The sequence below is a fragment of the Dermochelys coriacea genome, chromosome 3 (assembly GCF_009764565.3).
Source record: "Dermochelys coriacea isolate rDerCor1 chromosome 3, rDerCor1.pri.v4, whole genome shotgun sequence".
In the NCBI taxonomy this organism is placed as follows: Eukaryota; Metazoa; Chordata; order Testudines; family Dermochelyidae; genus Dermochelys; species Dermochelys coriacea.
This window is the reverse complement of record NC_050070.1, coordinates 203907492-203920770: the sequence shown is the minus strand read 5'-3', so window position 1 is coordinate 203920770 and position 13279 is coordinate 203907492. Positions and strand designations below refer to the sequence as shown.

Genomic DNA, 13279 nt, shown 5'->3' with positions numbered 1-13279 from the left:
TGCGCACGCGCTGCGAACTCGGACCTAAGTTCTCATTGGTAGCGGCCGGGTGCGTAGGCGCAGCGTTGTTTCTCTCGGGGGGGGGGGGATATCACGTGACAGGCAGCGCACTAGGCCTTAGCAGATGAGACCACCTTTAACCAGTGAAAGAGGGCGGGGAGTCCCTTACTGTGACCATGGCAACCTGGTAGGGCGGGGCATCGACCCAACCCGACCCTATGATTGGTGGTACTACCGGAAGCGGAAATAACACAAGGTTGGCGCCAAAATAGAATGGCTAAGGCATATCAATGGGTCCGCCCTGACACAGTGGGCGCTACGGTGAGCTCTGGGCCGCTATCTGCCGCTTTATGACCCTCGTCTGACGCGGCGGCACTGTGGACGGGGTTCCGCGTGGGACACGCGGGTTACTCCGCGAGCAGCGCCTGCCGGCCTGTGGCACGCTCCGAGGCACCCCCGTCGCGTTGGGGCTGGGAGCAGCCCGCCAGCGCCAGGCCTCTGCTTAGGGCCCGCTTGGCAGCCAGCGCCAGGCCTGAATGCTGGGATCTTACTGAACAGATCTGGCGCGGCTCTGTCCATTGGGGGGCTGGTTCGGAGCCTTGGGGCTGCACTTGGGCTCCTTTCTTCCTGGGCAAAGATGAGGGCTAGCCTAGGGTGCTAACAGGCCTGGCCTGCACCTAAATCTAGCTACCTGGCTGGGAGCTGTGAAAAAGCCTGTGCCCTGAGCACTGTGATCAGTCCCACCTCACCTCCTTGTGTGGACACAGCTGGGACGGATGATTCGTCCCTTGACCTAGCAACTGCCAGAGAGGTGAGTTATCTCTACTGACAGAAAAAAACTGTTCCATCCATCTAGGAAGCACCTGTGTTACTGTGTGACAGCTGGCCTTACCCTTACACTAATAAACCTGGAAACTCTCACCTGATCATTATCCTCCAGGCTAAACTGAGAGTTGGCCATGCTACAGATGGGAGGCAACAAGGGGTAATGGTTTGTGTAATTAAGTAGACTTATTTTATTTGCAGGTCTAACAAAGCATCCGGGTAAATATTTATAGGGAATAAATGAGTAGAAGTGACCGAGGTGTCTACAAGTAATGGCCATGTGATAAGAAAACTGGTTACTAAATGTTCCAACTTTCCTGACAACTTTCCTGTCATTGTAAATGAGCACTTATTTCCTTATTTCAATTCTCATTTAAGAGCATCTGGTCACAGGATTTAGGAACTTGAATTTATCTGTCCATGTGGTTTATCAGAACAAAGATGCCTAGCCTTTGTCTTCTGTTTAGGTTAGGATAACAGGATCTTCTGACTTTAGATCAGTGTTTTTTAAAGTGTAGGATGGGTCACAACAGATTTGTTCGGAGTGGAAGTGAGCAGACCAGTTTCTAAATTGTTTTCCAGAGTTCCAGTTTTCATTTAAAAAAAAAAAGCCAGTTTCTAGCTGTTGTGGTCACAAAGAAAACTTTCAAAACATGAAGCAAATGTAATCATCTGATACACCTGCCTGAGTTTGCAGAGAGCTTGAAAAAAGCACTGAAGGGTGAATTGTCCCATGCATTTCAATGGGTACTACCTCAGATGCCACTGGTATTACTTTACATGTCAACATTATTATCTATTTACTGCTCATCAAAGCATATAAGAATGGAGAAAAAATATTTTATTAAGAAAATATATAGCAGTGTTTCCCCGTGTCTGCATGGTGGGGCTGGGTGTGTGTGCACAGGACTAGCTGGAAGAGTACTGAAGATGTATCAATTAAGGTGTGTAGACTTTTAGCAGTACATGACGGGAACAGTTAATTTCATTTTTCTGAAGTGGGGCTCAGCTTTCAAAAGTTTGAGAAGTGCTGCTTTGATTCAGGTCTTTGTCTGCCAAATCTATCTATGCATAAGAGAGAGGCTCTTACATGATCCGTATCTTCATGGTATCTGAGAACCTAGATAAATTTCAACTCTAGTTGAAATCACTAAAGAGTATAAATGAGAAAAAATACATTCTGCACTTGCAATCCTTATTTGTCATGAGGAGGCTGGGCAGCCAGTCAATGTTTTATAGAATTTGACGGAGTTAACCTCACACCCAATGTGAGTATGTAGCCAATTGTACTTCCACCACCTGTTGTTTTGAGAAGGGAGGATCTTGAATTCATACCATATATGGCTGGTCCTCTCTCTTTTAAAAAATAAAAAAAAATAAAAAAAAAATGACAATATACTAGTAACTCTTGGTTAAATTATTATAGTAATAATTTATGATGATTATAAATCTTCATCCAGTTTCCAGATTCAGTCACATGGTAACATGAGTAATGAATTAAGAGGTAAAGGGTCTGGACGAGGAAGAGGTGGGTTTCAAGGCTGGAGAGGAAGATGGCGAGGAAGAGGAGATGGAGGAAGAGACTGGAAAAGAAACACTGGAAAGTCTGAGTCTGGTAAATTGGTTCTACATAACAGATTATCATTAATCGTTGATGCTAGAATCCAATCATAGAGCATTTTAAAGCAGCAGTGCGTGTTTACCTGCTCTTGTGTGCAATAGCTGCAGCTGTTTGCTTACCAGTGCTCTAAACAGTAACTGACGAAGTTTGAGATGCTACTGTACTTACACTGCTTTAACCAATCTTATTTTCATACTTTTCAGCACAACCTCGATTAATTCAGTCCACATTGGACCAGATTACACCGTATAAAGGCTGGAAGCTTTATTTCTCTGAAGGTATATTAAATAATTTAGAATAAATATTTTACCTCCCATTTCCTCCTAGATTTGTGTATTATAGGAGGGAAAATAGATTAGAGGGTTGAAGAAATGAGTGACATTACAGTTCATTCTTAGACCCTTTTAATACTTTTTTTTTTTAAGGTGCAGTAAAGGAAGATGGTAATTTAAAAATGTAAATAATTTGGTCTTCTAAAAATGGAGGGAGACATGAGCAAATCCTCCTTTTTTTTGCCTTTTTTTTTTTTTTTTTTTTTTTTTTTTTTTTTCAATCTTAGTCTTTGCCTATCTGAAGTTCTAATTAATCTTAAATAGCTTTGTGACTTCCATCTAAGCCAGTGATTCTGGGTCTTGGTTGCGCTCCAGAATCCTTTGAGTTGGCTGCTGTGACAACAGCTTTGAAATATCACGATAGCTAATGGAGAATCATAGAATCATAGAATATCAGGGTTGGAAGGGACCTCAGGAGATCATCTAGTCCAACCCCCTGCTCAAAGCAGGACCAATCCCTAATTTTTGCCCCAGATCCCTAAATGGCCCCCTCAAGGATTGAACTCACAACTCTGGGTTTAGCAAGCTAATGCTCAAACCACTGAGCTATCCCTCGAGAAGATCCAGGAGTGTATACGGATCCTGAAAGATTTGCATACTCTCACGCAAGAACTCTATCTCCAAATAGATAGTTGGCTGTTTGCTAGTATTGCCAGGGGATAAGTGTTATCTACTGCTCATCTTTCCCCTATCCAAAACAAACGCAAATGAACAAACTTGGAAATGCTATACAATGTAAAATGCACTCCATCTTCATCCAACCTGTGTTAAACCAAAGCCAAAATATTGAACAAATGCTGATGCTCAATAATCGGATTGCAGTTCACAAATCATAAATCTAAATCTGCAGTCTGCTGGAGATGCAATTACTTACTGTAATGCCTCACCATCAGCCTTCCGTTAGTCCTGCCTCATGATAGTCTCCCACATAGACAACCATCTGTACCCCACAACTGAGAAGCATTAAAATTCCCCTTCCATTAAATTTTACTTCCTTTGCTTTGAGGATTGATCCCACATCATCCTGGCTAAAAATGCGTATCCTCATAGTTCTTAACTTAGAAGAACAGGAGTATTACTGACACATTCCCCAATCTTGGCACACAAACAACATAATGAGGAAAATATCACCCTTTCTAGGAAAGGCAACCTGAACCTATTCTACCAGTACTGTGAAATGCTGCAAGACATCATCATGATGGCATAAGACCATATTTTATTATAGATCCATGTCTTACAAGTTGGTATAGTGGCATCCCTTCCCCACCTAACTTTCCTTTCTCTTCCTTTCTTTTCTGTCTCATTAATTCTAATTGTATTGTGATAAACTCGAGAAATTATTCTATACAGTCCTCTGAAGGAAGGTGGCTGTGCTTGAGAGAAAGGTGCAAAAACCATGAAGGGTAAAGTGTGTGTATAGAAGGATTGTTTAAATAAATACCCTTAATGATTTTTAAAAAAATCAATGTCTTTAATGGATGAATTGGTTTCTATAATAAATTCTTCTAATTACAAATAAAGCATATGATGTATGGATGTAGACATTTATCTTTGGGTTAATTACTAATGCGAAATGTATCTGATTAGTGTTTGATGACAGCTCTCCTTTTGTCCAGAAGATTCAAGCATTTGAAAAGTTTTTTACACGTCACATTGAACTTTATGATAAGGTAAGATACCCACAACTGTTGCTACAATAGCAGAATAGATCTGTATATATTTTCTTTGTCTATATTTCAACTACAATATCTCAAGAATAATATTAATCAAAACCTTTTGTTTTATGTCAGTGAAATGTGTTCTATAACTTGAAATGTTTTGTAGGATGAAATAGAAAGAAAAGGGAGTATTCTTGTGGATTACAAAGAGCTGATACAAGATAAAGAGTTAATTGAATTGATACCAAGTATATCTACTGATATAAGGGATATGCCTCAGAAAATATTGGACTGCATGGGTTTGGCAATACATCAGGTAAATATGGACTCCAAATAGATGTTGAGTAGTAGGATGTATTTTAAATTTTAATCCACATTTATATGGAAGACCAGTGCTCGCTGTTAGAAGGGTTTTTAACCAGAAACAAATGTATAATTACTACAACTACGAAAGTTTCAATTGGTGTCTTTAAACTCTTTATTAAATTTAGAAATAGTGACTTTTTAAACACTTAGTTTATTCTTAAAGGTTGATAGTTTTGAAGTGTGTGGCTTTCAAAAGATGTGAACCCCAAGTAAATTTTGCAGGATTGAGGCCTTAATTTTTAAAGATTAAACAGTTTAATGCATCAAGTTTCCTGGACCAAAAATGTGACCTAATTTACAGTTGTTATGAGTAGAAGTAGAAAAAGTAAGTCCTCCAAATGTTAAATATATAGGTTATGTATATCTAGATATATATATGTATATCTACTAATATCTACTGTTTCACTGAAAAACAAACAAACAAAAAAAAACCCTCTTCCTCTCTCCACCATTTTTGTGCATCTTACAAAATCATATCTTGATAACACTTTGGGTTTAGTGAGCTATACCTCATAATCTTTTTTTTTTTTTTTTTAATTCCCATTTTTTAAAATGGGACACGGAGTCACAGATGTTTAAGTACTTGTTCAAAGTCACACAGGGAAGCTCATAGGAAAACCGTGAATAGACCCTAGATCTCCTGGATCTCAGTCCTTTGCTTTAAAAAGGCTAACCCCCTTATGCTGTTTCTGCAGTAGCAGCAAATATACTCACAGATCTGCTGAGATTAAGCATATCCGTACATGCACATAGTTTAGAATTCGAGGTTACTCTGTGCAGTAGCCAAGAAAAAAAGATATCAAGTATTTTTAGGGTATAGAGGTGAAATATAAGTATTTATTAATATTGTAACGGTGAACCTATCGTCGTCAGGCCGGTAAAATATTCAGCTTAGCTAAACAAGGCCTTAGGTCTGAAACAGGTTGGCATGATTAGTTGACCAGAAGATAGATAACAGTGTACTAGTAAAGTGTAAGATTACAGTGAAAGATGTTAAGTGCTGATGTTCTGGAAACTGTGCAGCAATAAACTGAAAAATATGCTGCAATGTGCCATTTAATACTGCAAGATGCCAGATAGTAACATTTTGCAGGGTTCTGTTATAACCTCAAGTCGCTGTGATACCTCATTGACATAGATGTTAATGAGAAAAAGGGGAGCTAAAGGGATAGCCAATGAGAAATGGAACACCCCTAAATTAGTAGGGTGTGAAAGTATGGATAAGGAAAAGGGAATTGGAACCTATGCATATGTATGAACCTTAGCAGGCATAAGCATAACTCAGAATGAAAAGGTGTTGCCTTGCCTGTGTGCTGGGAGTAGATGCATTGGGCGATGCCAAGATGACAGCCACAGAGGATGATAACGACGATGAGGAGGAAGATAATGATTGGCACTCTAGGATCTCCCAGTGGGAGATGTGAGCAATGTAAATCTTAGGGCTAAACACTTTTGCGCTGTCTATCTATTATCATATTTCAGTGTTATGGGATTATTTATCTGCTTCGTGGATTTGTTAATGAAGGGACTTGTGACAAATTGGAATTGTTTCTCATGTGGTTGTAGGGTCTCTTATTTTAGTGATGCTGATAGTATTCCTGATGCTGTAGACCAAACCTTTTTTGGCTACTGCAGTCAGAGATTAATCAATCAATCACCAATCCATTGATAAGGCTACAATGCGTTACCTTTTTTTTAATTAAAAACAAAGATCTTAATTTAAGATACATGTGAAATATGAAAGGAAAATCTGTTGATGTCAAATGGAAAAGTGCAAAAGCAGTAAAATAATCCCATTGGTTGGGCTTAATAGTCAATGAGACCTTCTGCAGAGTTGTGTAGAGGTTTAAAACTGCAGGATAAGGTAGCAAAGCTCAACTGCAAATGAACTATCAGGCCACACCCAGGGAGGAGAGCAGCATGTTAAAGGAGAACACTGTAAAAATTCCCACTTCAACAAATACTATTACCCATTCCTTGGAGCTGGTTCTTCCTAGCCTGTGTTTATTTTTTCTTGTCTATCTAGGTATTAACTAAGGACCTGGAAAGGTATGCAGCTGAACTACAGGAACAAGAAGGATTACCAATTGATGAAGAACCTATCATAAATGTACCACATATTCATGCAAGGTAAAGGATGTTCTGTATGTGTTTGAAAGATTCATTTGCCCAGAGAAAGTAAGAAACTGTCATGGAAAATTGCCATTAAATGTTGGTCCTTTCTGTGCTGCAAGACTGAAATATGTGTTAAACCGTGGCTGGGGTTTACTGTGTTATTACACGGTCCCCATATATGGTAGTTCCCATAGAGTAAATGGGAGCTAAGAATGTTTTAAGAACAATGAAAGGTGTGTATGCTACGTATTCTCTTTATAGTTTGGGAATTCTGAACATTAGAATTTGACTGGGCAGCCTTCACTTCCTCTTAGAGTAATAAGAGTTAATGGTTGTCATGTATTCTGGGGAGAGGTTAGATTTACAATAAAATATTAGATTTGTCTTCTGTTGATAAAACCTTTCCTCTGGCTGTATCTCTTTTCGTGTTTAGTACATACATGCATATTTGATAACAAGATTTTTTGTTCTTTAAAGATAACGAGTTTTAAAGTTAAAAGAAAAGGAGTACCCGTGGCACCTTAGAGACTAACAAATTTATTAGAGCATAAGCTTTTGTGAGCTACAGCTCACTTCATCGGATGCATTTTTTCCACCAAATGCATCCGATGAAGTGAGCTGTAGCTCACGAAAGCTTATGCTCTAATAAATTTGTTAGTCTCTAAGGTGCCACGGGTACTCCTTTTCTTTTTGCGAATACAGACTAACACGGCTGCTACTCTGAGTTTTAAAGTTGTGTGGTAACCTTTTTATTTAGGATGTACAACTATGACCCATTGACTCAACTGAAGAATGTTCGGGCTAATTGTTATGGGAAGTATGTTGCCCTGCGTGGCACTGTTGTGCGTGTCAGCAACATTAAGCCTCTATGCACCAAGATGGCCTTTATATGCAGCACATGTGGGTATATTCAGAGTTTTCCTCTGCCTGATGGAAAATATTCCCTTCCCACAAAGGTAATTTAAAACACTTTTATCTTAAAAGCTTCCTCCCCTTTGCTATCTCCTATATTTGGAAACTGTCAACACATATGGTGGTTAGATTTTAAAAAGTAGTTTATAGGATTTAAAGAGGGATGAAATGGATTTAATACTTCAGCAAAGTTAGAATAAGTTACTGACCCACAAAAATCACTGTACATCCCAATGTTACTGTAAGTTGTCTTCATGTGAGGTAGGTATTTAAAAAAAAAAAAAGTTTCCTTGATTTTGGGTGCCATTAAAATGGGAAACTTCCACAAATTTAAAAGAATTCCTCTCTTCTCTTCTCCTCTCCCTGAACCCACTCCCACCCATTTTAGAAAGGGCTAGTCAGTGTTCTGACTGTATTTAGCAATTTTATCTAGGACTAGAGCTGGCTGGAAAATGTAAATCCCTTCCTGTGAAAAATTTGAAATGTTTCATGGGGGGGGGAAGGTAAGGTTTGTCCCAAATTGGGATGAAAAGTAAACATTGAAATATTTTTGTGGAAATGGAATTTTTCTGGAAAATCCCTTTTGGGATTACCAAACAGATTTTTTCACTTTGATGGCTGCCCACCACAGGCTTGCTGGCTGGGTTAGCTGCCCAGGAGGCAGTGAACTGGGTAGCCCTGGAGCTGGCCAGCTGCAGAGCCTGAGTAGTTCATGGGTGTGTCTACACTGCAAAAAAACCAAAAACAAACAAAAAAAAACATCAGCAGCAGTGATTCTCAGAGCCCGGGCTCACAGAACTTGTGCTGTGGTGCTAAAAATAGCCAGGTAGACTGTCATGCTTGGGCTGGAGCTCAGCCTCTGAAGCCCAGGGAGGAGGGGTGGGTTTCAGAGCCTGAGCTCTGAATGTCTACATGGCTATTTTGAGCGCCACAATGCCAACCTGAGTCTGCAGACCTGAGCTCTAAGACTTGCTGCTGTGAGGTTTTGTTGTTTTTGGTTTTGTTTTAGCTGTGAATACATACCACATTCACCAGCTCCATGAGGTGTGTGCCAGGCTGTCAAGGAACTTAGGAGCAGCGGGCAGGCAGGTTTCCAAGAAACCATGCACTTGGTTTCTGTCTAAAGTTTCGATGGAATCAACATGTTTTCATAGAACACTTTGATTTTGTTGACTCCACATTTTCCAATAGAAAACTTTTGACCAGCTCTCTCCAGGATTTTTTATTTGTTTTGTTGTTCTTCCTAGCTTGATCTAAGACCCCACAAGACATATATACAAAATAATAATGAGGTAACTGTCCAGTATTATTATTATGTGACCAAGTGCAAAGTCTTCTTCTCTGAAGGGACCTGAAAAAAAAAATAACAGACACACAAGATGCAGTAAGAAAAGGAGTACTTGTGGCACCTTAGAGACTAACAAATTTGTTAGTCTCTAAGGTGCCACAAGTACTCCTTTTCTTTTTGCGAATACAGACTAACACGGCTGCTACTCTGAAACCTGTGAAAAGATGCAGTATTAACACTGTTTTGTTTTTGTTTTGTTTTTTTCTCATGCCTAGGAGTTAATATCAGTTCTGGTCCAGTTCTGTTCAATATCTTCATCAATGATTTAAATAATGGCATAGAGAGTACACTTATAAAGCTTGCGAATGATACCAAGCTGGGAGGGGTTGCAAGTGCTCTGGAGGATAGGATTAGAATTCAAAATGATCTGGACAAACTGGAGAAATGATCTGAAGTAAATAGTATGAAATTCAATAAGGACAAATGCAAAGTTCTCCTTTTAGGAAGGAACAATCAGTTGCACGCACACAAAATGGGAAATGACTGCCCAGGAAGGAGTACTGCGGAAAGGGATCTGGGGGTCATAGTGGATCACAAGCTAAATATAAGTCAACAGTGTAACGCTGTTGCAAAAAAAGCAAACATCATTCTGGGATGTATTAGCAGGAGTTGTAAGCAAAACACGAGAAGTAATTCTTCCGCTCTACTCTGCACTGATTAGGCCTCAGCTGGAGTATTGTGTCCAGTTCTGGGCGCCACATTTCAGGAAAGATGTGGACAAACTGGAGAAAGTCCAGAGAAGAGCAACAAAAATGATTAAAGGTCTAGAAAACATGAGCTATGAGGGAAGATTGAAAAAATTGGGTTTGTTTAGTCTGGAGAAGAGAAGACTGAGAGGGGACACGATAAGTTTTCAAGTACATAAAAGGTTGTTGCAAAGAGGAGGGAGGAAAAATTGTTGTTCTTAACCTCTGAGGATAGGACAAGAAGCAATAGGCTTAAATTGCAGCAACGGCGGTTTAGGTTGGATATTAGGAAAAACTTCATTACTGACAGGGTGGTTAAGCACTGGAATAAGCCTAGAGAGGTTGTGGAATCTTCATCATTGAGGATTTTTAAGAGCAAGTTGGACAAACACCTGTCAGGGATAATAATACTTGGTCTAGATAATACTTAGTCCTGCCTTAAGTGCAGGGGACTGGACTAGATGACCTCTCGAGGTCCTTTCCAGTTCTACGATTCTATGATCTATGATTCTAACCGTGATCTATACCCATTAAAGTTGTATCTGAAATGAAGGAGAAACGTGGAAAAAAGGGGGTGGGGGAATTCTAATGCTAGGGTGTTTAAACGACTGTGTGACAGTTTTCCATTAATTATACCCATGCCAGTTGGAATCCCTAATCTAAGCTTAACTGAAGGTTTTCTTTTTATATGCTACTAATGAGCTGCACACAGAGTACTGTTGTTTTTCAAAAATGAAATGAGGCACCTTAAACTATTGTAATAAAGAGAATAATTTTCTTTATCAATCCTGATCACAAATTAATACTGTTACAGTGTCCTCTGCCTGAGTGCCATGGACGATCGTTTGCTGCAGATAGAAGCTCTCCTTTAACAATTACGGTGGACTGGCAGTCTATTAAGTAAGCAACTTTAAAGTGTCTGATCCTTTCACAAACAAATGTAGTTTAACAGATTTGAAAGGATATCATATTACTAAAGCAAATGTGCATTTTTATTCATGTTATCCATTGTGTAAAAAGAAGCACCGATCAAAAGAATATGCTACAAAATAATTGTTTCACCAAAGCACTATTCCGTATGATATATTGTCCCTACTCAGTATAATAAGTTCATTGAAATTCTTCTTATCTTGACTATGGCTTCACTGTGAACTGTTTCAGGTCATGCTATGAACATGATTGCATCCATTCTATAAATGTGATTACATCCATTATAAAGTACCTTCTGTAATGAATGAATTGTAAAGAAAAAATGACAGTGGTTGGCTAGCAGGGCGCTGTTACATGACACCTGTCCACTGAGAAATTTGAATGAGTTGTATTGAATTTTAATGTCAAAATCTTGGTTTAAAGTTGTATTGAAAAAACACACACTAACCTGAATAGGAATAAAGTACACACATTTAAATTGTTTCCCTATTTTTCTGCTTTCTACATCTAATCAAGTAAATAGCTCACAATTTAAGGTATATCTGTGGCAGGGATTGGCTTTGTTGTCTATTATTTGTACAAGAATAGAAAAAATTGGGCCCTTAGGTGGTATTGCAGTAGAAATAAATAATATAAACTTCAAGTGTTCCTTCTAGTTTAAACTAATCAAAACTATTTCTGAAATTGATTTTTTACAATTTTTTTAGAACAGATGTAAAGTTATGTAGCACAGTATTTGGAAAAGCTACTGTGGGTTGACTTCAGTGGGACTACTCGGAGGGTGAAATCCTGGCCTCATTGAAGTGAATGGGAGTTTTACCATTGGCCCTTCTGAAGTCAGGGTGTGTGTGTGTGTGTGTGTGTGTGTGTGTGTGTGTGTGTGTGTGTGTGTGTGTGTGTGTGTGTGTGTGTGTGTGTGTGTGTGTGTGTAATTAAGCATATGTGTAAGTCTTTGCAGAATTGGTGTCCTAATTTGTTTGCATTGTGGGTTTGGGGCTTTTTTGGAACAGTACCTCCATTGTTAGACAACTTCTGTGGTAATCTGACAGGTGGATGTTATCAGGGGGACTGAGTAACTGGATATCCTGTGCCTTCCTAATATCAGTATAGTGTCTCAGAAGTAATATTTTATACTTGCCATAACCCTGAGGAATGTAACCTGTTTATAGTAAACTACAAAAACTACAGCAATGTTAAGGGTCTGACTTAGACCTATGAAATAAAACAAAAAATTTGATTATTTTACTACTATAAAAATAGACTGTGAAAATGTCACCTTGTTGCTCAGCAACAGATCTGCACCCTATATATAATCAGTCCTACCTGTTCACTTTGGTGACTAAAATAAATTCTTCCTTGTTCAGGCTCTCTAATCTTATGCTTTACCTCTGCTGTGAAGTTGAAAAGATAGGATCAGACCTGTCAATCACCAGGCCAGGGGCTATGTCTCTCCTTCAGGAACACAACACAGCTGACGGTACAGACTGCCTCCTAATAGTAGCCAGAGGTGGTTCCCAGATCTCCTGCTTTACCTGAAATACAGAGTATAGGAAATGCTTCAAAAGATTCAAATTTGGTTCCAAAATGACCCTTTTGCTTGTCTCAGCTGGTAATCTTTGTGGGCTCTTTTTCAGGGCACAGGGATTTTGCTCCACTTTTTCCAGGAGCTGGTCTCTTCCCTGTCCAAAGCAAGAAAAAGCCTCACATGCAGCTCCTCTGCAGCCTTTGCTCTGGGGAGCCACTTTTTGCCTGCCTGCTCTGGTTTCCAGCCTCAGCCATACTGCTGGGACTGATAGGTGCATTTCCTACTAGTATGCAGCACCTGTTTTCTGGGATGCAGTGCTCTTTCACAAGCTAGAGTGCTCCAAACCTACTTGTGAAAGGGGGCTATCTCCTATGTAATTGCTAAGCCTGAAAGCAGACTCGAAAGGTATGTCTACACAGCAAATAAAAACCTGCAGCTGGCCTGTGCTATTTGACTCTGGCTCGTGGGGTTGGGCTGGGGGGCTGTTTCATTGCTGTGTAGACTTCTGGGCTTGGGTTGGAGCCTGAGCTCTGGGACCTTCCCACCTCTCAGGAAAAGTGCAACTGTGTTGGTGCATCTGCAGAGGGTGATAGCAACTACTGTTATACGCCCTCATGGTTTACCCAGCCATTCTGTGACAAGGTTTCCCCTTTACTGCTGCCCTCTTGAAGGAGTAAGGGGTTGGGAGCAAGTCATAATTAAGACTTACGGATTGGGGGATGGAGGAGCAATGGCAATGCTTTTCTCCCCTCTGTTCTCTCCCAAATGCTGAAATTGGGGGGAGCTGGCCCCTCGCTCCTTCATTTAGAAGGATGTGTATTTAATTTTGAAGGTTATAAAATGAATATTCCACATGATAGATAAAGACTGGGGGAAAAGAATATTTAAAGGATGGATATATATTTATAAATAAATGTAAACATATTTAAAAGGGAAAGAAAATTCACTGGAGCAAGTGTAA

General features: G+C 39.6%; 1 protein-coding gene across 8 annotated transcripts in view; it reads left to right on the top strand.

The window, feature by feature from the left end:
• MCM8 (minichromosome maintenance 8 homologous recombination repair factor) overlaps positions 1-13279 on the top strand; it is a 29672-nt gene that overhangs the window by 143 nt on the left and 16250 nt on the right. Inside the window, exons 1-9 of one of the 8 annotated variants that reach the window (XM_043512120.1) lie at positions 164-321; positions 1027-1120; positions 2293-2440; positions 2650-2724; positions 4366-4448; positions 4603-4752; positions 6829-6932; positions 7675-7873; positions 10678-10763. In XM_043512120.1, coding sequence (XP_043368055.1) covers positions 2311-2440; positions 2650-2724; positions 4366-4448; positions 4603-4752; positions 6829-6932; positions 7675-7873; positions 10678-10763 — 827 coding nt within the window. In that variant the 5' untranslated portion in view covers positions 164-321; positions 1027-1120; positions 2293-2310. The other 7 variants (XM_043512119.1, XM_043512122.1, XM_038394657.2 and 4 more) reach the window with 7 other exon arrangements.